Consider the following 27,437-nt stretch of genomic DNA (forward strand, 5'->3'; position numbering starts at 1 on the left):
CAAGAAATCTGTCATTAATTTTGATGCATCTAACTAAGATGTTTGGTGCAATATTTCTCAAGTGAGAAAATGTGTATGGAAACAAGTCGTCTATTGTTGAATGACAACAAATACTTAATTGAAGAATCCTTACTGTTGACCAATGACCGACGAAGGGGCGTAGACTTCAGCTCCTGAACTTCAGCTTGCCTCAAGAAAATATTTTGTGTGCACGAACAACCAAAAAAAATCCCTTGCCAAAGACTAAAACGAAGAAACATGTCATCACAATATAGTTTGCATGAACTGTTCCGAACTGTTTTGGATGGGAAGCATGCGGGCGCTTGCACAAATGTATGTTACTTATTTGACCAGAGAAAGTAAAATAACACTTGATATTAAAAACACATAGCCATTAATAATAATAAAGCAAGCCTATCGATACACTTTGCTGCTCATTCATTGAAGCTGCAATGCTGGATGCAGCATGGGTGGTGGAGCACATTTCATGGTTTATAAAAGTGTTGAATAAAAATGTTGACAGTGAACAAAAACTTAAACATGAACTCACTCACAAAAACAGCAGCTTTTTGCTGTATTCCTTGACAGTCTGTCTCCAGTCAAGGTTTAAGATGTTTGTAAATCACATTATCAATTTATTTTGACACTGTGATCTAAGCAATCTGATTGGTTAGTGCTAGGTCTATAGGTGCACTTGATTTGCTCTCCGGGCATGCTGAGTAGGCAGAGTTTGTACCTTCAGACACATTAATTAAATGGTTCAAAATGCCAGAGCGAATGGTTGTGTGCCGGGAAAATAAATATAATAATTTAGACACCGCAAATTGAACATAACTAAGCCCAAATGAGATTGTATTTGAAAATAACAATTTTATAGCTTGATTGAGACACGATCACATATCTCTTTTTATTTTGTGGGAATACTTGGGAATAGGTTTCCTAAATTAAACACATTTTAAGCTGTATTCCTGGTGATTTTACAGTCTTTTTTTTACCCAAAACATTTGTATTATGTTTTTTACTAAAAACTTTGGGCCCCCCAAAAAAATCACTCGTGGGCTGATTTTGGCCTGCGGACTGCCTGATGCCAACCCTTGCTTTATGGGCCTATTTATGAACCACTGTTTTATAAGTATTCCTTCCTTCATCTGTGTAGAGACATGACTAACTACTGTCTCCATGATTCACTTGTCTTGTTTTGTATCCATGCTTCTCAGAAAAGGAGGAAGGTACTGCTTGCTTGTCATAGTTGGTCTTCTTTCACTTTATCGTTCTATCAAACAATGTAAAAAAAAAACTATTTAAACCCTCTGTTCAAAATAATAATATAAAAAAAGTAATGTACTGTACTGATTTGATTAGGAATTAAAACTATGTTCTGTTCCTTGATCCATCCTTTTCTCTCCCTCTCTCCCGTGTTCTGCTAGCTCTCTCTACAGTGGTGGAGGATGCAGACTATGGAGCTATTACTGGAATCCACATCGGTGAGATGTTACCTTTTCCAGGGATAGGGATGAGGGAAATGTATCATCACCTTACTACCAATAAGATCCAGACACGGAATGAAAAACCAAGCAGGGGTTGAACTTGAGACGGACTAGAACCATAAATCGACCCGGGCATTTCTAACATACCTGCCAATTTTTAGACAGACCCAACAGGTTAAAGATGGACCAGCCCATCTGGCATTTTCCCGAACTGCCATAAGGTCAGTCCATTTCTGGTTTGAAAAAAAAATCTCTATTTACAAACCAGATTATTCAATCAGTATGTGCTCCCCAGAGCTATAGGGGAAGCCAAGAAAGACCATGAGTTTTAAACAGACAGATAATTTTCCCCATTTCTTCAGATCCCTTGGATGTGTTTGAGGCCGGTTTAGCAATAGTGTGTGTGTCAGTGCGTTTGTGTGTGTGTGTGAGAGATTGTGTGTGTTTTTCTTTATCGAAGCTTAAAATGCATTTCCCAGACAGAATAATAGCAACAATGGGTAGCTGTCTGATCCTTGTTCATGGTTACCGGTGCATTATTAGGTTTCAAGCAGCAAGATCATGAGAAGAATCGATACCTGCATATTTGAATAGCTACCCGCATATTTGATGTCAATGGAATCCTCGTATATCATTTTGCACTCCTGCTTCAGGTTTGACTGAGTTAAGTGTCAGGTGTTGTTTATTATTGGCTACTGAAGTTACAGCATGTCATATATTTGTGCTTCGCATGTGTAGTGTCTGTCCAGATTCCAGAACAGGATGTGGTAGCGCTCTGTACTTTTTCTGAGTCTCAGCTCCAAAGTGATATTGATTGTTTAATGGATGCCACACGACTGACAGCACGCTAGCTATCAATCAAATTGATGTATAAAGCCCTTTTTATATCAGCAGATGTCACAAAGTGCTATAAAGAAACACAGCCTAAAACCCCAAACAGCAAGCAATGCAGATGTAGAATCACGTTGGCAAGGGAAAACTCCCTAGAAAGGCAGGAACCTAGGAAGAAACCTAGAGAGGAACCAGGCTCTGAGGGGTGGCCTGTCCTCTTCTGGCTGTGCCGGGTGGAGATTACAAGAGTATGTGGCTATTTAAGATTATTCTTCAAGATGTTCAAATGTTCATAGATGACCAGCAGGGTCAAATAATAATCACAGTGGTTGTAGAGTGTGCAACAGGTCAGTACCCCAGGAGTAAATGTCAGTTGGCTTTTCATAGCTGAGCATTCAGAGGTCGAGACAGCAGGTACGGTTAGAGAGGGAGCGAGGGAGAAAGAGAGCCAAAAACAGCAGAATTTGGAAGAGGAGATACTGGAGAGGAGCAACTGATGTGGTATGACATGCATGTGCGCTACATGTGAAGTGCACTGAAGTACTCTAGCTTATTTAGAGGGAAAAGGAACGTAGGTAAACTTCAGAGTGAAGGAGGATGTAGTGTGAACTTCATAGTAGTTTAGTGCTGTAGGAGGAAGTTTGAATTTGAGAGTGAAGCAAAATAATACACGCACTGACTGCAGGTTTTAGTATGTTCAGAACAGTACAGTACTATATGGAGGGTGTTTGGCAGTGCAGCTAGAAGAGAAACACATAATTATTTTTCCTATTTTAGATTCTGTCGATAATTTCAGACTGACTCTTGGTGACAGTGTCTTGGAGATTGTTTTCAGCATGCTGAATATCCTATTTCCTTAAACTACATGAATATGCTGTTGTCAATGTAATCAAATTAATCAAATCTGATATTGGTTTAATTCAATCTCTGCCACCCTCTTCCAACTGTGCTGATTGATAAAGTCGGTAAAACTCATTCTTTAAAAGTGAAGTCAACACAGACAAAATGAAAGTAATTGTAGCATGCAACAAGGAAAACAGGCCCAAATTCCTGTTATGCTTACTGATTTAAACTGCAACTGATGTCATAGCAATGTAAGACCCACATCTATAGCAGGCAGTTACACCATGGAGAACATGCCAATCCGGGCCAGACCGCATACACATGGCATAAGCTCTGTTTTCATTCAAGCGAATGCATGAGAGAACATTCAATCGTATGTTGTCCTCTCCTTAGTCTCCTCAGAGTGGTGGAGTTGAGCTGTTGAGATGGTCGACAGTGCTTGTCAACAGCTTTGGTGGTGAGACTGGTGACAGTTCTGTGTGATGCTCTTTTAAATCTCATACACATTTGCCTGTCTGCAGTTCTTCCTTCTCCTCATCGTCATTGCTGTATGTCATCATACCCAGCACTTGAGACGCTTTTATTTTGCTCCCTGTTTGTGTAATTGCGGACATCCATTAGTCTGCTCATCTTACATTAAATATGGTGACTATATGCAGTAGGATTCAGGTAAGACATGTACAGTACCAGTCAAAAGTTTGGACAAACCTACTCATTCAAGGATTTTTATTTTTATTTACTATTTTATACATTGTAGAATAATAGTAAAGACATCAAAACTATGAAATAACACATGGAATTATGTAGTAACCAAAAACGTGCTAAACAAACCAAAATATATTTGAGATTCTTCAAAGTAGCCACCCTTTGCCTTGATGACAGCTTTGCACACTCTTGGCATTCTCTCAACCAGCTTCATGAGGAATGCTTTTCCAACAATCTTGAAAGAGTTCCCACAAATGCTTAGCACTTGTTGGCTGTTTTTCCTTCACTCTGTGGTCCAACTCACCCAAACCATCTCAAATGGGTTGAGGTTGGGTGATTGGAGGCCAGGTCATCTGATGCAGCACTCCATCACTCTCCGTCTTTGTCAAATAGCCCTTACACAGCCTAGAGGTGTGTTTTGGGGTCATTGTCCTGTTGAAAAACAAGTGATAGTCCCACTAAGCACAAACCAGATGGGATGTTGTATCGCTGCAGAATGCTGTGGATGCCATGCTGGTGTGCCTTGAATTCTAAATAAATCACCAAGTGTCACAAGCAAAGCACCATCACACCTCCATGCATCAAAGTGGGAACCACACATGCAGAGAGCATCCCTTCACCTACTCTGCGTCTCACAAGAACACAGTGGTAGGAACCCAAAAATTCACATTTGGACTCATCAGACCAAAGGACAGATTTCCACCGGTCTAATGTCCATTGCTGTTTCTTGGCCCAAGCAAGTCTCTTCTTCTTATTGGTGTCCTTAAGTAGTGGTTTGTTTGCAGCAATTTGACCACGAAGGACTGACGCATGCAGTCTACTCTGAACAGTTGATGCTGATGTGTTACTTGAACTCTGTGAAGCATTTATTTGGGCTGCAATTTCTGAAGCTGGTAACTCTAATGAACGTATTTCAGTTGTCCAGTTTCATCCTAGAGCTTGATGGGTTTTGCGACTGCACTTGAAGAAATGTTCAAAGTTCTTGAAACGTTCTGGATTGACTGACCTTCATGTCTTAAAGTAATGATGGGCTGTCGTTTCTCTTTGCTTATTTGAGCTGTTCTTGCCATAATATGAACTTAGTATTTTACCAAATAGGTCTGTCTTCTGTATACCACCCTTACCTTGTCAAAACACAAATGATTGGCTAAAACACATTAAGAAGTAAAGAAAATTCACAAACTTTTAACACCTGTTAATTGAAATACATTGCAGGTGACTACCTCATGAAGCTGGTTGAGAGAATGCCAAGCGTGTGCAAAGCTGTCATCAAGGCAAAGGGTGGCTACTGAAGAATCTAAAATGTAGAATATATTTTGATTTGTTTAACACACTTTTTGGCTAACTACATGATTCCATATGCTATTTCATAGTTTTGATGTCTTCACTATTATTCTGCAATGTAGAAAATAGTAAAAATAAAGAAACTCTTAAATGAGTATGTGTGTCAACTTTTGACTGGTACTGTAGCTGCCAACTGCGTAACATCTAATACTGTGTTATTTTGCTCTGTTGCATGTGCTGCCTCTGGTGAGACATTTGATTTGACTGTTAGAACACACAGACATTGAAATTAACATTCACACACACCCACCCCCACACACATGCACACAGTGACAGGTGTGTGACAGGTATCTCTTTCCCTGCAGCTGGTCTAAGAAGGAGTTTCCGGCTGGGCAGGAGGGGCGGTAGGAGTGGGAATGTTGAGTCTAAAAGGAAGAGCCAGGAGATGGGAGGAGCCACACAGACACCCACCTACCTGGAGGTGGCACCGTACTGCAGGGACCATAAAGAGGGACGTCGGCTGGTCCTGCTGGTTGGTGAGTAGGAGACAAGCATATACCAAGAAATACAGCAATCTAAAGACCACCACAGCCATATGAAGACCACCACAGCCATATGAAGACCACCACAGCCATATGAAGCTTGTTCATGCTTGGGTATACAGTGCATTCAGAAAATATTCAGACCCCTTCTGTTTTTCCACATTTTGTTACATTACAGCCTTCTTCTAGAATGGATTAAATTAACTGTGTTCCTCATCAATCTACACACAATAGCCCATAATGAAAAACAAAAACAGGTTTTTAGAAACCTTCCATTGATACGGGAAACAAATAATTTCATCCATTTTAGAACAGGGCTTAATGTACCAAAATGTGGAGAAAGTCAAGGGGTCTGAACATTTTCCAAATGCGAACTTTCCTGACTGCTTTTAGCAACGCCGAGTGGCACAGCGGTCTAAGCGGTTCGAATCCAGGCTGTATCACAACCGGCCATTATTGGGAGTCCCATAGGGTGGTGCAAAATTGCCCCAGCGTTGTCCGGGTTTGGCTGGTGTAGGCCGTCATTGTAAATAAGAATTTGTTCTTAACTGACTTGCCTCGATAAATAAAAGGTTAAAATAAAAATACAGTAGTGTTGCTCCCTATTGGGTTGAAAAAAAACTGAACAGTTTAAGGGTAAGACAGAAGTTAAATTAAATTTCAACTTACTGTGGCGGTGGGTAGGACTATTGTTCTTAAAACAGTGCGAATTTGAGACAAAAGATCTAAAGGTCAGTCTTATTTCCAACGGTGGAATGTCAAAATAATGTCAAAATAAAAGTCCCCTCCAAGTTATTTTTTTTGTGCACATATGGCACACCTGCAGGATTTTTTTATTTAACATGAGGTAAGCAGAGAGGACCACGTTTTGGAAAGCCTGTTTTTAATAATATGTTCCTTTAGATATTTTGACTAAAATTTCCGCCGTTTTAAGCACCAACCTTCCTGCCCACCGGCACAGTAAGTTAAAATGTAATTTTATTGAACTTTTGGCTTCCCATGGACAGTTTGTATTTAACCCAATAGGGAGCAACGCTAGAGTAAATACACCAACGTTGCTAAAAGCAGCTATGGTATAGCAGGCATCAAACGGCGTGAGCGGTTACAGTGGAATTGGAATGAAATTGTAACATGCTCCCTCCAAAATAGTTATATGCCTAAAGCATGGGTGTCAAACTCATTTTTCCATGAGAGCCACATTCGCTCTTCAACGAGGTCCGGAGGGCTGCACTGAATTTGTTATGAAAAAAATAGTCCTCTATCCATCAGTTTTGCCATTTTTAAAAAAATGCTTCCTGGTTGTCTCTAGCTTTCATTTCGGTGATTATAAGCGAGCGGAACATAGTCAAGAAACTATGAATGTAGGTCCATTATCATTTCTACACGTTTCGATTTGGTTGTAGTAATTTTGAAGTATACTGAGGTTGTCTCCCCCCCCCCAAACAAATTATATATATCTAATAATAAATACTGGATAAAAAAACATGAGCTGGCACACACCCAGAATAATAGTTTGTGTGGAGGTGCTGACTAACGGCGAATTAACTATCGAAATAAAGTCGCACACTCCTCGTATAATCTCCCAGCAATTTAATTAGTATTTACCAACGTTTCGTTATCACTGTGCCTTCCTCAGGGTAATGTCATAAATACTTGAACCAGGTTATGTAGACACACAGTGCAATTAGTGTAACTAATGACAGTAGTGAGGGGTGTGTCATAATGATTAAGTTAATTAAAATCAATTAGTGAAACTGTTAAAAAATAGTATATGGCATATGAAATATATTACGCTATTGTTATCATATAAAAACATAATGGAATATTGTACATTATTAGCATCAACATACATAATTGTTATATTCAATTTCACATAATTTCATTTTTATTACATGTAATATTTTGGTTCAACCTTAATATATAATGAGCATCATCAGCAGGGGGAACAGGAAGCAGGAAGCCTCCAGTGTGTGGGATGTTAGTGTACAAGCTCTCCACATCCAAAGTGGCCAGCAGGGTGCCCTCTGGTATCCTTCCTAAGCCCTCTATCAATGAGATCAATTGAAAAATTATTTTTACAGCTTATTAGCGTACACCTGATACAGTGGGGCAAAAAAGTATTTAGTCAGCCACCAATTGTGCAAGTTCTCCCACGTAAAAAGATGATAGGCCTGTAATTTTCATCATAGGTACACTTCAACTGTGACAGACAAAATGAGAAAGATAAATCCTGAAAATCACATTGTAGGATTTTTTATGAATTTATTTGCAAATTATGGTGGAAAATAAGTATTTGGTCACCTACAAACAAGCAAGATTTCTGGCTCTCACAGACCTGTAACTTCTTCTTTAAGAGGCTCCAATATCCTCCATTCGTTACCTGTATTAGTGGCACCTGTTTGAACTTGTTATCAGTATAAAAGACACCTGTCCACAACCTCAAACAGTCACACTCTACTATGGCCAAGACCAAAGAGCTGTCAAAGGACACCAGAAACAAAATTGTAGACCTGCACCAGGCTGGGAAGACTGAATCTGCAATAGGTAAGCAGCTTGGTTTGAAGAAATCAACTGTGGGAGCAATTATTAGGAAATGGAAGACATACAAGACCACTGATAATCTCCCTCGATCTGGGGCTCCACGCAAGATCTCACCCCATGGGGTCAAAATGATCACAAGAACGGTGAGCAAAAATCCCAGAACCACACGGGGGGACCTAGCAATGACCTGCAGAGAGCTGGGACCAAAGTAACAAAGCCTACCATCAATAACACACTACGCTGCCAGGGACTCAAATCCTGCAATGCCAGACGTGTCCCCCTGCTTAAGCCAGTACATGTCCAGGCCTGTCTGAAGTTTGCTAGAGAGCATTTGGATGATCCAGAAGAAGATTGGGAGAATGTCATATGGTCAGATGAAACCAAAATATAACGTTTTGGTAAAAACTCAACTCGTCGTGTTTGGAGGACAAAGAATGCTGAGTTGCATCCAAAGAACACCATACCCACTGTGAAGAATGGGGGTGGAAACATCATGCTTTGGGGCTGTTTTTCTGCAAAGGGACCAGGACGACTGATCCGTGTAAAGGAACGAATGAATGGGGCAATGTATCGTGAGATTTTGAGTGAAAACCTTCCATCAGCAAGGGCATTGAAGATGAAACGTGGCTGGGTCTTTCAGCATGACAATGATCCCAAACACACCGCCCGGGCAACGAAGGAGTGGCTTCGTAAGAAGCATTTCAAGGTCGTGGAGTGGCCTAGCCAGTCTCCAGATCTCAACCCCATAGAAAATCTTTGGAGGGAGTTGAAAGTCCGTGTTGCCCAGCAACAGCCCCAAAACATCACTGCTCTAGAGGAGATCTGCATGGAGGAATGGGCCAAAATACCAGCAACAGTGTGTGAAAACCTTGTGAAGACTTACAGAAAATATTTGACCTCTGTCATTGCCAACAAAGGGTATATAACAAAGTATCGAGATAAACTTTTGTTATTGACCAAATACTTATTGTCCACCATAATTTGCAAATAAATTCATTAAAAATCCTACAATGTGATTTTCTGGAAACAAAATGTCTCATTTTGTCTGTCAGTTGAAGTGTACCTAAGATGAAAATTACAGGCCTTGCACAATTGGTGGCTGACTAAATACTTTTTTGCCCCCCTGTATATGGTAGAGATACATAGATGATGTCTTTGTGCTCTGGGAAGGAAGTCAGCAGTAATTAAATTAACTCCAAACTCGACTAAACGAGAGCTCTGAATACCTCAGATTCACCATGTACACTGATGAGCGAAATAAACTACCTTGCTTTGTGGATTATCGAAGAGGAATGACGCGTACACACAGACTTTTACACAAAGCCCACAGATCGCAATACCTTGCTATGTGTGGATAGTATGCATCCCCTTAAGAATGGTCTACCATATAGCCGGTTATGCAGGGTTAAACGAATCTGTGGCCACCAGTCAGATTTTGACAACAATGCAAAAAAATGACAGAAATTCAAAATGAGAGGCTACAAGGACAAAAGTCTTGATGCTGCCATGATGAAAATATCTCAAAAACCAAGAGGAATTACTAAACTCAACCAAAGAAGAAAAGCTATGCAACGTCTTTTGCATTAAGTACACCAAGAGTTCGGAGAAAATTAAATCAAACCTGAAAAAGCACTGGCAAATTATGCAATCGGACAAAAAAAATGGCACACCCCTTCAAGGAACCCCCACTGGTGGTCTATAAGCATTGTCACAATATTGGAGATAGTTTGGTGAGATCTGACACGCCCCCTGAGCCTACTCAAACACTCTTGACACCTATCCCAAAAGGGAACAACAAATGTGGCTCATGCGCACAGTGCAATAGCACTATAAAAAACGTCTTTCTTCAGACACCCACATACAGGTTGAAAGATCCCTGTTAGGGGTATCATCTCATGCAAGACAAAGGGAGTAATCTATCTCATCACCTGTTCATGTGGAAAAGCCTACGCAGGACAAACGAAGAGACAATTAAAATATTGCATAGCTGAAAACGCAACTCAATCAGGTGTAAGAACATTGACTATCCAGTAGAAGCTCATTTTGTTGAAGCTAACCATCCCATCTTCTCCCTCAAATACACATGCATTGAGCATGTTGCTCTACCAAGGAGAGGAGGTAACATTGAGATCCTACTACTACGAAGGGAGGCTTACTGGATATCCTATCTAATATCATTGACCCCTAGTGGTCTGAATATTGACTTTGATCTCAGGTCCTTATGAACAAATTTTCCTTTATGAACAAGTCTTATGAATGTAAAAATATTTTTACAGCTTATTAGCGTACACCTAATATGTTCTCCCTGTTGATGATGCTTGTTATATATTAAGGTTGAACCAAAAGATGACATGTAATAGAAATGAAATGAAATATGAAATTATGTGAAATTGAATGAAACAATAATGTATGTTGATTCTAATATGATGTACAATATTCCATTATGTTTCTATATAATAATAATAATAGTGTAATATATTTAATATGCCATATACTATTTTTTTTAACAGTTTCACAAATTAATTTGAATTAACTTAATCATTATGACACACCCCTGGTTACACTAATTGCACTGTTTGTCTACATAACCTGGTTCAAGTATTCATGACATTACTGATGCCAAAACGTTGGTAAATACCCATTAAATTGCTGGGAGATTATACATGGGAGAGTGCGACTGTATTTTGATAGTTTATATTAATATATACTGAACAGAAATATAAAAGAAACATGCAACAATTTCAACAAATGTACTTACTTACAGATCATATAAGGAAATGAGTCAATTGAAATAATTCATTAGGCCATAATCTATGGATTTCACATGACTTGGCAGGGGCACATCCATGGGTCAGCCTTGGAGGTCATAGGCCCACCCACTTGGAAGCCAGGCCCAAACACTGGGGAGCCAGGCCCAGCCAATGGTTACATGTGGTCTGTGGTTGTGAGGCTGGTTGGACGTACTGACAAATTCTCTAAAACAATGTTGGAGGCCACTTATGGTAGAGAAATTAATATTAAATTATCTGGCAACAGCTCTGGTGGACATTCCTGCAGTCAGCATGCCAATTGCACGGCCCCTCAACTTGAGACATCTGTGGCATTGTGTTGGAGAGAAATACGCTTTTTGAGCGTATGGACAATTTCTGGGATCTTTAATTCCAAAACATGAGACCAATACTTTGCATGTTGCGTTTTATATTTTTGTTTGTGTATTTATTTATTTATATATATTTGTGTTTGTGTGTATATATTTATTTATTTGTGTATATATATATATATATATATATATTTGTGTGTGTATATATATATTTATATATATTTATTTGTATATTTATTTATTTATTTATTTGACCCATTTCAGGAAACTAGGCGTATATCGTGGGTCACTACTTCACAGGAGAGCCGTTTGAACGTAAAACCTTTTTTTTTTAAATCAAAATGCATTTTTTGCCAGAAATGCCTTATTGAACATGTGAACTTTCATGGCATACAAACTTGTATTTAAGGCACATCTGTAAAAACTAATACAATTGTTGGTTAAGCCAAAGAAAAAGGGAGCAACCTTCCCACTAGCCATGATTGGCTGAGATAATGAGTGTGGGCTGGACATGCTGAGAGATGAGTTTGGATTGGTCTGTCATATAGAGTGGCAAGAAAAAGTATGTGAACCCTTAGGAAATACCTGGATTCTGCAGAAAATTGGTCAGAAAATGTAAACTGATCTTCATCTAGGTCACAACAATCTGTCTGCTTAAACTAATAACACACAAACAATTATACGTTTTCATGTCTTTATTGAACACACCGTGTAAACATTCACAGTGCAGGGTGGGAAAAGTATGTGAACCCTTGGTTTTAATAACTGGTTGACCCTCCTTTGGCAGCAATAACCTCGACCAAACATGTTCTGTAGTTGCGGATCAGACCTGCACAGCGGTCAGGAGGAAGTTTGGACCATTCCGCTTTACAAAACTGTTTCAGTTAGGCAATATTCTTGGGATATCTGGTGTGAACTGCTCTTTGAGGTCATGCCACATCATCCCAATCGGGGTTGAGGTCAGGACTCTGACTGGGCCACTCCACAAGGTGTATTTTCTTCTGTTGAAGCCATTCTGTTGAATTACTTCTGTGTTTTGGGTCATCGTCATGTTGCATCACCCAACTTCTGTTGAGCTTCAATTGGCGGACAGATCGCCTAACATTCTCCTGCAAAATGTCTCTAAACTTGAATTATTTTTTCCGTCGATGATAGCAACCTGCCCAGGCCCTGAGGCAGCAAAGCAGCCCCAAACCATAATTTTACAGTTGGGATGAGGTTTTGATGTTGGTGTGCAGTGCCTTTTTTTCTCCACACATAGTGTTGTGTGTTCCTTCCAAACAATTCAACTGTAGATTCATCTGTTCACAGAATATTTTGGCAGTAGCGCTGTGGAACATCCAGGTGCACTTTTGCAAACTTCAGACATGCAGCAATGTTTTTTTTTGGACAATTGGCTTCTTTCATGGTGTCCTCCCATGAACACCATTCTTGTTTAGTGTTTTACGTGTCGTAGACCCGTCAACAGATGTTAGCATGTTCCAAAGATTTCTGTAAGTCTTTAGCTGACACTCTAGCATTCTTCTTAACCTCATTGAGCATGCTGTGCTGTGCATCTTTGCAGGATGGCCACTCCTATGGAGTGTAGCAACAGTGCTAAACTTTCTCCATTTATAGACAATTTGTCTTACGTGGACTGATGAACATCAAGGCTTTTAGAGATACTTTTGTAACCCTTTCCAGCTTTATGCAAGTCAACAATTCTTAATCTTAAGTCTTCTGAGGGCTCTTTTTGTTCGAGCCATGGTTCACATCAGTCAATGCTTCTTGTGAATAGCAAACTCCAATTAGAGATGTTGGCTAGTGTTGTCCTGCCCTATAAAAAACACTCACAATCTAGTCTCATTGATTGGACTCCAGGTTAGCTGACTCTTGACTCCAATTAGCTTTTGGAGAAGTCATTAGCGTAGGGGTTCACATACTTTTTCCAACCTACACTGTGAATGTTTAAATTATGTATTCAATATAGACAAGTAAAATACAATAATTTGTGTGTTATTAGTTTAAGCACACTATGTTTGTCTATTGTTATGACTTAGATAAATATCAGATAATTTTATGACCAATTTATGCAGAATTCCAGCTAACTCCAAAGGGTTCACATACTTTTTCTTGCCACTGTAGCATGCTTCTGTCTATTTGAGCTGGTCAGTATGTCTAGGTAATCCAGTCTAACGCTGCTTTTTTATTGTATTGTGTATAAAAACTTAAGTGTTGCTCTCCACTTTCTGGAGGACCACATTTTGAAATCAGTGGAATTCGAGTATGATAGCTAAGGAGATGGAGAAAACACCGGTCTCCAGATTACATCTTCAAACTGAGGGCAACCATGGCATCCGACAGGAGATGTGTCCAACCATGAATGATGTATACAGGTAAAATAGTCTAGCTACCTACATTTTCAGATATTACACGTTTCTAATTTTGACAGAAATAGACATTTACTTGGCTAGCTATAGCCCAATGTTAGCTAGCTAACATTGAACCTGGTTGGTTAGCTACCTGCAGATTCATGCAGGGTAGTAATGTCACGAGTTGTGATTATGCTTCATTGTTTTCCTAGCTAGCTAGCTAACATTACATGTATGACCTTATTAAATGTATCTCAGAGCCATTTGCTTAGCTAGCTATAGCCTAATGTTAGTTAGCTAACATTGCACATGGTTGGTTAGCTACCCGCATATTCATGCAGGGTAGTAACGTCATGAGTTGGGATTATGCTTCATTGTTTAGCTAGCTAGCTAGCTACATGTCTTAACAAAAGACACCACTATGCAAGTCACCATTTTGGGTGCATTCGTAAATTCAGTCTGGCCATCTACTCCAATTTCAGAGCACTCTCGTCTGAGTGTGCAAGAGAGCGCAGAACAACTGAATTTACAAACGCTCAACACCCGTTGAATATGGCAAGTGTCAGTAAATGTTAAATTGTTGCCAGCAGCACAGTTCTAGTAACCAATGCTCTGGATAACATGAAAACAGCCTAACCACCTCTGCTAGGGTGAGTAAAATGATCAGAGTGGGGAGTTCTCTCATTATGTGTCTGGAATTAGCTAGCAAGCAAGCCAGTGTTAAGCCAGTTAACTTGGGTGCTTGACTGCCGTTGTGAGGTCAGAACATTCGGATCAACCCTACTCGTCGGCCAAGGCGTCCAGTAAATTTACGAACAGACAATCTGACAGCAAAGTTGCAGGCATCAACGCTCTGGATAACATAAAAGCCTAACCAGCCATGCTAGGACGAGTTATGTTCAGTGAGCTGTTCTCTCTCTCACTTAGATATCTGGAAGTAGCTAGCAAGTTAGCTTGGGTGCTTGACTGCTGTTAGTACATTCGGATCAACCCTTAAAGGGATGAGTGGGGTTAAAGCTTAAGATGGTGTGAACGATGCAGCATGGGTGTAGACAAAGGACTCTCCAGTAGTAGTAACAAAACATTCAAAGGCCATTTTCTTAGTCTACCAAGTTTCAAAGCAAAGCTACTTTCCCATTGTTCAACTGTAGTGTATGATATACCATTTTGTAGCTCTGAGTCTACTTTTATCCATTGTAAAAAAAATATATTAGAAACATTTGCTACATAAGACCAATTTCAGTGACCAACCGACTCTATTCGGTCTAATGTAGCAAAATTTGAAATGCCATTTTTTTAACTGGATAAAAGTAGAGATTCAGAGCTAGAAAATTGTATATCATACACTAGAGTTGAGGAGCAATGGGAAAGTAATTCTGCTTTGAAAGTTAATACACAATCACTGGTAAAAGGTGAGCCCATTGAAATAGTGGAGGAGTACAAATACCTTGGGATAGACATTGACAACAAGCTGTCCTGGGATCAGTGTACTGACGCTATTTTTAAGAAAGGCCAACAGACTGTATTTCCTAAAAAGAAACTGAACTTTTATAACATTGATCTAACCATCATGGTCCTCTTTTATAAATCATTCATTGGGGGCATTATGTCAAGTAGTAGCTTGACCTGCTGGTTTGAGAATATCAAGTTTGCACAGAAATATTGGTTGGGAAAGATAGTCAGGACAGCAGCAAGAACTGTCATCTCTCTACCTGGGGTGAGCCAATAAAATAGAGGTTGACTCTTCCCATCCACTCCACCCTGAATTCCATCTCCTTCACTCTGGATGCAGGTACAGACTACCTAAGGTTAAAAAAATGGGGCCAAGTACTCTGTTATTCCAAATGCAATTCTGCAACTGAACAAATGTTGGACTACTTGCACTTAGCACTTGCACTATGAAATTGCACTTACCCTGCCTATTTGTTTGTAAATATCCTTTACTAATTATTTTATATTTTTAGATGTTATATGTTTTATGACTGCTGCAAGATGAATTGCCTCTGAGGACAAAGTTTTCTGAATCTGAAAACCTTGAATGGTCCCACAAACCGGGGACTCCTCAGGAACCTCCTCAGCTCCTGGTTCCTCCTCTCCACCTGCCCGTTGGACTGAGGCTATACCCTGATGTGAGGCTAACCGTGACACCGAGCTTCTCCATAAAGGCTCTTCAGACCCATGATGTGAATTGGGGGACACGTTCGGATACGATGTCCTCCTGAAGGCCATAATGCTGGAATAGTGCCCCAGCGAACTGGAGAGCAGTAGGGAGACCAGAAAGAGGGATTAAACGACAGGATTTTGAAAATCTATCCACAAACACCAAAATGATGGTAAAACTGGCAGAGGGGAGATCAGTACCAAAGTCAATGGATAGATGGGACCAGGGACGCTGAGGCACAGGAAGGGGGAGGAGTTTCCCTGCTGGAGCGTTCCAGGGGGATTTGGTTTGGGCACATACGGAACAGGACTTGACATATTGAGTGACGTCCTGTGCCACTCACTAGTGGTTGTGGGCTCCATCTCCAGAGCCTGGTGAATGTCCACATCTACGTCCCAGACCACAGGAGCTACGACTCGGGAGGATGGGATTATAGGGGTATTCCGGACAGGAGCCTCTCTCGAATCGTAGAGACGGTACAGGGCATCGGCATTCGTGTTTTTTGTAAGCCTGGGCGATAGGTCAGTGTGAAGTCGAAACTTGTGAAGGAAAGGGCCTACCTTGCTTGGTGCAGATTCAGCCTCCTTGCTGTCCATATGTACTCCATGTTCCGGTGGTTGGTGAGGATGACAAATGGTTCCTTGGCGCCCTCCAGGCAGTGTCTTCACTTCTCTAATGCTAACTTCACCACCAGGAGCTCTCAATCACTGACATCGTAATTCCTTTCTGCAAGGGATCTGGGTGTTTGAGCAATGGGGTGGAGGTGAAACGTCCCTTGAGTAGATGGAAGGCCTTGTCGAATGCTGGGCTCCACACCAACCTTGAGCCCATGAGGTGAGAGGGGCGGCGACGGAGCTGAAGTTCCTGATGAAATGGCGGTAGAAGTTGGCAAACCCCAACCATTGTATACCCTTTATGGTGGTTGGGACTCGCCATGACCTGACCGCATCTACCTTCTTGTCGTCAATCGTCACTCCCTGCGGGCTGATTCGGTAGCTTAAGAAGGAGACAGCCCTCTGATGAAATTGGCAATATTCAGCCTTGATGAACAGGTGGTTAGACAGGAGGCATTCCAGGACTGCTCAAACGTGAATAATGTGATCATCCAGGGTAGCCGAGTAGACCAGGATGTCATTGATATAGATGACCACCCAGTATCCAAGCATGTCCCTGAACACCTCATTAATGAATGCCTGGAACACTGATGGAGCATTTGGCTATGCCAAATGGCATCACCAAGTACTCGTAGTGGCCAGACATCGTGCTAAATGCAGTCTTCCACTCACCCCCCTCCCGGATGCGGATGAGATTGTATGCACTCCACAGGTCCAGTTTGGTAAAGAACCGGGCCTGTCGTAGCTGTTCGGGAGAGGGTAACGGTACCTCGTGGTGATTTCATGGAGTCCTCTGTAATCAATACATGGACGTAACCCTCCATCCTTCTTGGCTACGAAGAAGAAACCAGTCGATGCAGGAGAAGTGGAAGTGCGGATGAAACCTTGTTAGAGCTTCTCTTCTCTAATCCTCCATGGCCTGGGTCTCAGCCACCAGCAGAGGGTAGATGCGTCTGCGCGGAAGCGCAAGACTCTGCCATTAAGTCGATGGCACAGTCCCAAGGGTGATGATGAGTAAGACAGGTGGCGTGGGTCTTGGAGAATACCTCCCACAGTTCTTGGTATACCTCCGATGTTGGGCTGAAGGGCAACCACAAGACTCTCATCGATATGGAACCACATGGGATGGGGAAGCAGGTACTCTGACATTCGGGTGACCAGTCTGTGATTCTTATTCTCGACCATGAGGTGGTGGGGTTAGGCGTGGAAGCCAAGGGAGGCCGAAGATGATCTTGTGAACTGGTGCACTGGTGATGAAGAAAGGGATGCTCTCCTGATGAATGGGCTCCACGGTTAGGGTGAGTGGTTGGGGGATGTGTGTGATGGTTCTGAATCCTAGTGGCCGACTATCGAGGGCTTGAACCGAGAAAGGAGAGGAGAGCGGGTATGAGATGATGTTAAGAGAGGAGGCAAGGGTCTTGTTACCGGAATCCAGTAACGCTGTAGACACAGTACACGAGGAACAGTCAACTAGTCTGATGGACATCAAAAAGAGTTTAGGGGAAAGCGATGAAGATGGAATACTCACTCCTGCCCCAGGACGTGGAAGATCACGTGAACATCCCTTTGCTCTTGTAGATCCTGGATTACGAAGTGCCGTACACCGCTGGAGCTGGTGCCCTCCTTGAGCACAATACAGACAGAGACCCAGCTGACTCCATCTGCGTTGCTCCACTGCGGGGAGGCATGTGATCCCTACCTCCATGGGTTCAGGCTCTGATCCGGCTCTGAGTGTTCACTGAGGGAGGGAGAGATGCGATGAGAGTACCGATGCTCCCGAAGTAGGTTATCCAGATGGATGGCCATCACAATGAGTGCATTCAGGGAGAGGTTGTCATCTTGACTGGCCAGTTCCCTCTGGACCTCCTCGCGCAGACCTCTCGTTCCATCCACTGGATTCTGCTAGTGTCCGGAAGGTGAGTGCGTACTCGGCAGCTGTCTAGTCCCAGCCATAATTGGAGTAGGTGCTCACCACCCTCTCTGCCCTCCGGGGGATGATCGAAGATGCATTTGAACAGAGTCATGAACCCCTCATATGAATCTAGCTCCTCCTCTCCTCTCTCCCAGATGGCCGTGGCCCATTCCAATTGGACCTCTCATGGTGGGGGCTCCCATTTGGTGCGTAAAGAAGAGGGAGCACTGAAGTAGGAAGCCACAGCATTTACATGGGGTGCCGTCATATTTATCCGGGAGAGACAAACAGGCATTGCTGACCTGAGAGGGTTGCTGAATGGGCTTTTGTGCTGTTTCGACTGAGTATCCTCCGCTAGTTGACGGCAACGCCTCCCGGGTATGTTTGAGACATTGCACACTGCGAAGAACCTCTTCCATAGCCATCCCCAGTTGTGCCAGCTGGTCATGTTGTTGACTTAGAAGGTATCCCTGCTCGTCGACCGTCTGGTAGATATTCTGTTTTCCTGCTGCTTCCATTGTTGGAGTTAGTATTCTGTAACGGAGACGCTGAGAGTCGAGAAGCGGGTGCAACGTTTAATAAAACAACAAACATGGAATGAGACAACATAACAGTATCGTCTACACATAAACAAAAGAACAATACTGACTGGGGAAAGAACCTAAGGGAGTGCCAGATATAGGGGAGTTAATAAGTGAGGTAATGGATGGTGTGCAGGTGTGCGTAATGATTGATTGCCAGGTGTGCGTAATGGAGTAGACGTAACACTCTTGGAGCGTTCAGAGCGCACACTGAATGCTCTGACCAAGGAGTAGAGTTGATCCGAGCGTTCTGACCTAACAACAGCAGTTACCCAAGCTAACTGGCTAAGGTTGGATAGCTTGCTAGCTACTTCCAGGCACAAATGAGAGAACAGCTCACTCTGACCATTTTCTGACCAAATTAGAAATGTATAATATCTGAAAATGTAGCTAGCTAGACTATCTTACCTGTATACATGGATGGACGCTTCTCCCTCTCTGTCACAGATGCCATGGTTGCCCATAGTTTGAATATGTAATCCGTAAACAGGCGTTTTATACAACAGCCTTCTGTGTGTTCTCTTTTCAACTCCATCTGCATATTTGCAATCAAATATCAGAATTTTCTCCATCTCCTAGCTATCATACTCTAATTCCAATGATTTAAAAACTTGTTCCTCCAGAAAGTGGAGAGCAACACTTATGCAGTTCTACTATGTGATATCTTTAAGAAAATCAGCGCTAGAAAGGATTACCTGCACATTACACTCATATATATATATATATATATACACACTTCTGGCTCTGATCAGATGTTTATTTAATGTCTATTTAATGACTCAATCAATAAAATCTAGGCAACCAAATGCATGGTCTTTGTCAGAAAGCACTCCAATTCTCTCCTTTCATACTAATGTAAATATTCTCAGACAGATTATATTTGGAACTCACCTTCAGGACTTTCCTATGGCCAAGGAATCTAGTCTGGTGTATGTATCTTTTACTATGTCTCTCTCTATGGGGTTCAGACAGGCTTTGCTGAGAGCTCTTTGTAATGTAATCTCTATTGGCAACCTCTGGTTGTAACTGAAGAGGGAATATTATTTTGCTTCACCTACAGAATAATTTACTTTGAGCCTGTCTGGAGCGCCACTTTTGGGACTATTCCATTGGTTCCATTGTGCCAGACAAGCTCAATCGAGCTCAGTTTCTGTAAGAAAACAAATGCTATTTGAACCCAGGTCTGGGCTGGACTGTGAATAGGATCACAGATAATGACAGGCAAGCTCATCATCCAGACATGTAAAGAAAATTTAAAAAACACCGCCGGTTTCCGTTTGATGTCATGTAGTCTCCATCCACCATTACCAGAAGTCATCATTGGGGAGGGAGATAAATGAGCCATATATATCTCTTATGAGTGGGGAGACCTTGCCTGGGCACTAATCCACAAGTGACACATTTATTGATGGATCAGATTAGCTAATTAGGTGGACGTTTTGCCATTTGTTTCATTTAGATATTTATGAGCAGATACATGCACACGTGCATACACAAGCATGCTCTCACTTTCTCAATCTTTCTAGCTTCCAAAGTAAATGGCAGCGTTCGATTAAGCTGAACCTCGATGCTCCGGTCTATGGCCCATGATGTGAACGGGCAAAAGTGTTGAGGGAGGAGCGCCCTTTGCAAATGAATGCACCTGGTGCAAACTCCTCCCACCCGGGGAACCTGGGCCAAATAATCTAGTTCCCTCATTGCTTGGTGCTATAGTTTTTCATAACAGACAAGATCATGTTACTATGAATCAGATATGTGAGGGAGGAGTAAAGTATATTTTCCATGCTCGTGGTTCCACCACCTATTTAAGCGGTTGTGAAAAGCATAATAAAAACCTTAAACTGATCTGCAAACTTAAGACTGCGTGTGCTGAAGTCATGCGACGGGTGATCGAGATGGCATGTATTTCTGGAATCTTACTTTGAGACACCACTCGGTGACTTGGGTAGCATTCAGTAGGGCACAGTGTTGTGGAGAGCTGAGATGTAAATATTTACATAGAACAGACATGCCTCTCAAACATGTACAGTAAGAAATCATGTCAGCTTTATTCATGGTTTTTCTATCTGCAATGTTCAGTAGAGCACAGCATTGTGGAACTATCAGATAGAAATACGTTACATAAAACAGTCATGCCTCTCTGACATTGTTGAGGTAGGTTATCATGGCAGCTACTGTAAATTCATGGCATTTCTATCTGAAATTGTCACACTGGTATAAAGGATTTGGAGACAGGCGCAGGAATACATCATCTGGGTTTTTAATACACCCAAAACAAACACATATACAAAATACTGGGATGTACCCAAACAAAAGAGCGAAGGTAAACCTCATAGAACAACACAGGACTTGACCCGTAATTCAAAATGCAAAAAACACACAACACAAGCTGAGACAACGCATAGGTACTCACACGACAAACAGACATGAGAACAATAATCGACAGCCCTATGGGGGAACAAAGGGCACATTCATACAAACACAATCCGTGAGGAATTGGAACCAGTTGTGCGTAATGACACAGTTCAGTGCAGCCTAGAAGGTCGGTGATGTCGACCACTGGAACTGGTGAACAGAATGAGCAGCAGTACCCGGGGGATCTGTGACAGAAATGCTCAGTACGTTGCACTCTACTACTTTCCTGAGCGCAACCCAGATCCCTAAGGATGTTCCCAGATGCTGCATCTGCCTGTATGTAATCCTGTCCAAAGACGTTCCATGACATTGACATTATGTGGAGTCATTGATGGAATCGCATCAGTTCATCTAGATGGGGCGATATTGCTTTTCCAGAGCATCTGTGGACAGATACTGAACCACCTGGATAGAGAAGCAGGGTCTTTGGAGCAGTATAGTCACACTCTAAAATCAAAATAGCATCAACCTCTCTCTTTCACACACACACACACACACACACACACACACACACACACACACACACACACACACACACACACACACACACACACACACTTATCCTCTCAATGATTTGAATCACAGCTGTATCACTAGGATAAGGGACTTATTTCATCTCGAGGGTTGTTCATTCTGATGTTTTTATGTGAATGAAAGATCACTTTGTAATTTAAGAGGGTGGTATTGTGGAAGAAAAGTGCAGGTTGACAATATGAAAGGTAGAGACTTGAGAGCGTTTTTGTACAGATTATGCTGACTGTTGTTATTAAGTGCTGTTGATATAATGTGTTGTGGTAATTAACACTTTTATGGCCCAATGAAGCTGCTCACCTTTAATGTGTTGTGGTTAACCCTTTTAGGTCCCAGTGGAGTTGGGCTGAGTGAGTTGAAGAGGAGACTCCTGCTCTCTGACCCTGACCACTATGGTGTCACTGTTCCACGTGAGTTAAAACACTTAAAAATCTAAGCCTTTTGGATTTGGGGGGAGGTGTTATACTAAGCTAACATATGGAATTATTTTAAGATGATCATATTGTGCATCATTTTGCTGTTTGATTTAGAATTTTTGGACCTCTGTAGGCATAAAGAAATATCACATTTTTATTTTATTGAACTTGACTTTATTGTTATTAGCCCATAGAAACGCATTGAATAACATTCACACATGACAAAACAGATAGTCAAAAGGAAGTTTGTTTTGAAGTGTCTGTCCAACTCTATCTGAGCGATATAAGAAAGAGCAGGAAATTGTTTTTTTTTACCCATATTTAACACCTTTTTCTGGAACTAAACTATTTCCATATACTGTACTTCCATTAATTTCCATTAACTGGTACTGGGCTACCTTCAGATGAGTCTTGTGAGTCATGTTGGCGTCCTAGAGCAAAACAGCTGACATGTACAGTACCAGTCAAAAGATTGCACACACCTACTCATTCAAGGGTTTTTCTTTATTTTTACTATTTTCTACATTGTAGAATACTACAAGACATCAAAACTATGAAATAACAGATGGAATCATGTTGTAACCAAAAAAGTGTTACAATCAAAATATTTTTTATATTTGAGATTCTTCAAAGTAGCAACCCTTTGCCTTGATGACAGCTTTGCACACTTTTGGCATTCTCTCAACCAGCTACACCAGGTAGTTACCTGGAATGTATTTCAATTAACAGGTGTGCCTTGCTAAAAGTTAATTAGTGGAATTTATTTCCTCCTTAATGCGTTTGAGCCAATCAGTTGTGTTGTGACAAGGTACTGTAGGTGTGGTATACAGAAGATAGCCCTATTTGGTAAAAGACCAAGTGCATATTATGGCAAGAACAACTCAAAAAAGCAAAGAGAAATGACAGTCCATCATTACTTTAAGACATGAAGTTCAGTCAATCTGGTTCTTCAAGTGCAGTCGCAAAAACCATCAAGCGCTATGATGAAACTGTCTCTCATGAGGACCGACATACGAAAGGAAGACCCAGAGTTACCTCTGCTGCAGAGGATAGGTTCATTAGAATTAACTGCAACTCCGATTGCAGTCCAAATAAATGCTTCAGAGTTCAAGTAACAGACACATGTCAACATCAACTGTTCAGAGAACTGCATGAATCAGGCCTTCATGGTTGAATTTCTGCAAACAAACCACTACTAAAGGACACCAATAAGAAGAGACTTGCTTGGGCCAAGGAACACGAGCAATGGACATTAGACCGGTGGATAGCTGTCCTTTTGTAACGGTTTTCCTTAGGTGAAAGAGAGTCAGACCAAAATGCGGCGTGGCTATTGCGATCCATGTTTGATGACACAAACTTTAAAAAACACGAATCAAAATACAAAAAAACAATAAACGTAACACGAAAACCGAAACAGCCTAATACTGGTGCAAAGTACACAGAGACAGGAACAAGGACATAAGGACAATCACCCACAAAACCCAACACCAAACAGGCTACCTAAATATGGTTCCCAATCAGAGACAATGACGAACACCTGCCTCTGATTGAGAACCATATCAGGCCATACATAGAACTAGACAAACTAGACATGTAACATAGAATGCCCACTCAGCTCACACCCTGACCAACCAAAACATAGAAACATACAAAGCAAACTATGGTCAGGGTGTGACAGTACCCCCCCTCCCTCCCAAGGTGCGGACTCCGGCCGCAAAACCTGAACCTATAGGGGAGGGTCTGGGTGGGCATCTGTCCGCGGTGGCGGCTCTGGTGCTGGACATGGCCCCCACTTCACCGTAGTCTTAGTCCCCCACCTTGTCCGCTTCCGTGGCCTCTGGCTGACTGGCGGCACTGGCGGCCCCTGGCTGACTGGCGGCACTGGCGGCCCCTGGCTGACTGGCGGCCCCTGGATGACTGGCGGCACTGGCGGCCCCTGGCGGCACTGGCGGCCCCTGACTGACTGGCGGCACTGGCGGCCCCTGGCTGACTGGCGGCCCCTGGCTGACTGGCGGCACTGGCGGCCCCTGGCTGACTGGCGGCACTGGCGGCCCCTGGCTGACTGGCGGCACTGGCGGCCCCTGGCAGACTGGCGGCACTGGCGGCGCTGGGTTGACGGGCGGCTCAGGCGGCGCTGGGCAGACGGGTGGCTCAGGCGGCGCTGGGCAGATGGGTGGCTCAGGCGGCGCTGGGCAGACGGGAGGCTCAGATGGCGCTGGGCAGACGGGAAGCTCCGGCAACGCTGGAGAGGAAGGCTCTGGCAGCGCCGAACAGGCGGGAGACTCCGGCTGCGCTGGAGAGGCGGGAGACTCCGGCAGCGCTGGAGAGGCGGGAGACTCCGGCAGCGCTGGAGAGGCGGGAGACTCCGGCAGCGCTGGAGAGGCGGGAGACTCCGGCAGCGCTGGACAGGCGAGGCGCACTGTAGGCCTGATGCGTGGTGCTGGCACTGGTGGTACTGGGCCGAGGACACGCACAGGAAGCTGCTACCGGAGGGCTGGGGTGTGGAGGTGGTACTGGATAGACCGGACCATGCAGGCGCACTGGAGCTCTTGAGCACCGAGCCTGCCCAACCTTACCCGGTTGAATGGTCCCGGTCGCCCTGCCAGTGCGGCGAGGTGGAATAGCCCGCACTGGGCTATGCAGGCGAACTGGGGACACCGTGCGCAAGGCTGGTGCCATGTAAGCCGGCCCAAGGAGACGCACTGGAGACCAGATGCGTAGAGCCGGCTTCATGGCACTTGGCTCGATGCTCACTCTAGCCCGGCCGATACGCGGAGCTGGAATGTACCGCACCGGGCTATGCACCCGCACTGGAGACACCGTGCGCACCACAGCATAACACAGTGCCTGCCCGGTCTCTCTAGCCCCCCGGTAAGCACAGGGAGTTTGCACAGGTCTCTTACCTGGCGTAGCCATACTCCCTGTGAGCCCCCCCCCAATAAATGTTTGGGGCTGACTCTCGGGCTTCCTTGCCAGCCGTGTTCCCTCATATCGCCGGCTCCTCTCTCCGGCTGCCTCTGCTCTCCTAGCTGCCTCCACCTGTTCCCATGGAAGGCGATCCTTTCCCGCCAGGATCTCCTCCCAGGTGTAGCAACCCTTGCCATCCAATACATCGTCCCATGTCCATTCCTCTTTGCGCCGCTGTTGCTGTTGCCCGTTACCACGCCGCTTGGTCCTGTTGTGGTGGGTGATTCTGTAACGGTTTTCCTTAGGTGAAAGAGAGTCAGACCAAAATGCGGCGTGGCTATTGCGATCCATGTTTAATGACACAAAGTTAAAAAAACACGAATCAAAATACAAAAAAAACAATAAACGTAACACGAAAACCGAAACAGCCTAATACTGGTGCAAAGTACACAGAGACAGGAACAAGGACGTAAGGACAATCACCCACAAAACCCAACACCAAACAGGCTACCTAAATATGGTTCCCAATCAGAGACAATGACGAACACCTGCCTCTGATTGAGAACCATATCAGGCCATACATAGAACTAGACAAACTAGACATGTAACATAGAATGCCCACTCAGCTCACACCCTGACCAACCAAAACATAGAAACATACAAAGCAAACTATGGTCAGGGTGTGACACCTTTGGTGAGACGCAGAGTAGGTGATCGGATGATCTCAGTGTAGTTCCCACTGTGAAGCATGGAGGAGGAGGTGTGACGGTGTGGGGGTGCTATGCTGGTGACACTGTCAGTGATTTATTTTGAATTCCAGGCACATTTAACCAGCATGGCTACCACAGCATTCTGCAGCGATACACCATCCCATCTGGTTTGTGCTTAGTCCCACTACCGTTTGTTTTTCAACAGGACAATGACGCAAAACACACCTCCAGGCTGTGTAAGGGCTATTTGACCAACAAGACTGTTGGAAAGCATTGCAGGTGAAGCTGGTTGAGAGAATGCCAGGAGTGTGCAAAGCTGTCCTGAAACAAAGGGTGGCTACTTTGAAGAATCTGAAATCTAAAATGCACTTTTTTGCTTAGTACATTATTCCATATGTGTAATTTCATAGTTTTAATGTCTTCACTATTATTCTAAAATGTAGTAAATAGTCAAAATAAAGAAAAACCCTTGAATTAATAGGTTAGTGTAAACTTTAGACTGGTACTGTACGTGTTCGTGAGAGTCTCAACTTTCGCTGGTGGGGTCATATTACTGTGTAGCCCAAACTTTTCGTACGCTACAGACAGAAGTTGGTAGACCGGCAGTACCGACTTCAGATGAGTCCCATGATGCTTGTGGGGGTCGTAGAGCAAAACAGAGACACCATCGTGTTCGTGAGAGTCCCATAGAGGGGTCATAGGAGTTTGTAGCCCAAACAGTTTGGGCTCTACAGACGTTTTTGTGAAAAGACAGATTTTTGAGATGTCTCCTGGTCTGCCACTTTCCACTGCAGGCGCGGACATCAACTCTAGTGGGGATTTATTAAACCACGTTAGGGCCCAGAAGTTTTCCTGACCTTTTTGATCTGTAAAAACTCTGGATCCTAAACCATGTTTCACTCTACTGCTCCTAAGGCCAGGATCTAGGGTCATGGTTGTTTTTGCTCTCCTAATGGTCACGGTGAATTGGGGTATGGCGAGCTGATTCTAGAACTGTAATTAGGGTATTTTAAATTCCGCTCTATTTCTTCCCCACGGTGATGCTTTTTTCACAACATTACTCCACAATGTAAATGACAAATTACTCCCTTTTTAGACACCACCAGAGAGAAGAGGAAGCAGGAGAAAGATGGGGTAGAGTACCACTTTGTCTCAAGGCAGACGTTTGAAATGGACATCGTCAACCACAAGTACGTATTTCTTGATGGGAGTGAAAGTAGCTAGTGACCTTTACTGATTATGCTGTTCATTAGGCAGTGATCACCATATGGTTAAAGGCAGTTACTACATTAGTATATTGTTAATAAGTCATACCCTTTTTCAATAAAAAATGGTGGTACTTTTTACCCCTTTTTTTCTCCCCAATCTCATGATATCCAATTGGTAGTTAGTCTTATCACTGAAACTCCCATATGGACATGGGAGAGGCAAAGGTCGTGAGCGATACGTCCTCTGAAAACACGACTCCGTAAGCCGCGCTGCTTCTTGACACACTGCTCGCTTAAC

The 27,437-nt window shown here is 43.0% G+C and overlaps 1 protein-coding gene across 1 annotated transcript in view; it reads left to right on the forward strand.

Annotated features, from left to right (window-relative positions):
- The window catches only part of LOC112260252 (MAGUK p55 subfamily member 7-like), a 37,261-nt gene that overhangs the window by 4,146 nt on the left and 5,678 nt on the right, over positions 1-27,437 (forward strand). Inside the window, exons 6-9 of the mRNA XM_042328557.1 lie at positions 1,428-1,484; positions 5,516-5,686; positions 22,228-22,308; positions 27,028-27,121. Coding sequence (XP_042184491.1) covers positions 1,428-1,484; positions 5,516-5,686; positions 22,228-22,308; positions 27,028-27,121 — 403 coding nt within the window. The remainder of the gene's footprint in view (positions 1-1,427; positions 1,485-5,515; positions 5,687-22,227; positions 22,309-27,027; positions 27,122-27,437) is intronic.

The sequence above is a fragment of the Oncorhynchus tshawytscha genome, linkage group LG10 (genome assembly GCF_018296145.1).
Source record: "Oncorhynchus tshawytscha isolate Ot180627B linkage group LG10, Otsh_v2.0, whole genome shotgun sequence".
Taxonomy (NCBI): domain Eukaryota; kingdom Metazoa; phylum Chordata; class Actinopteri; order Salmoniformes; family Salmonidae; genus Oncorhynchus; species Oncorhynchus tshawytscha.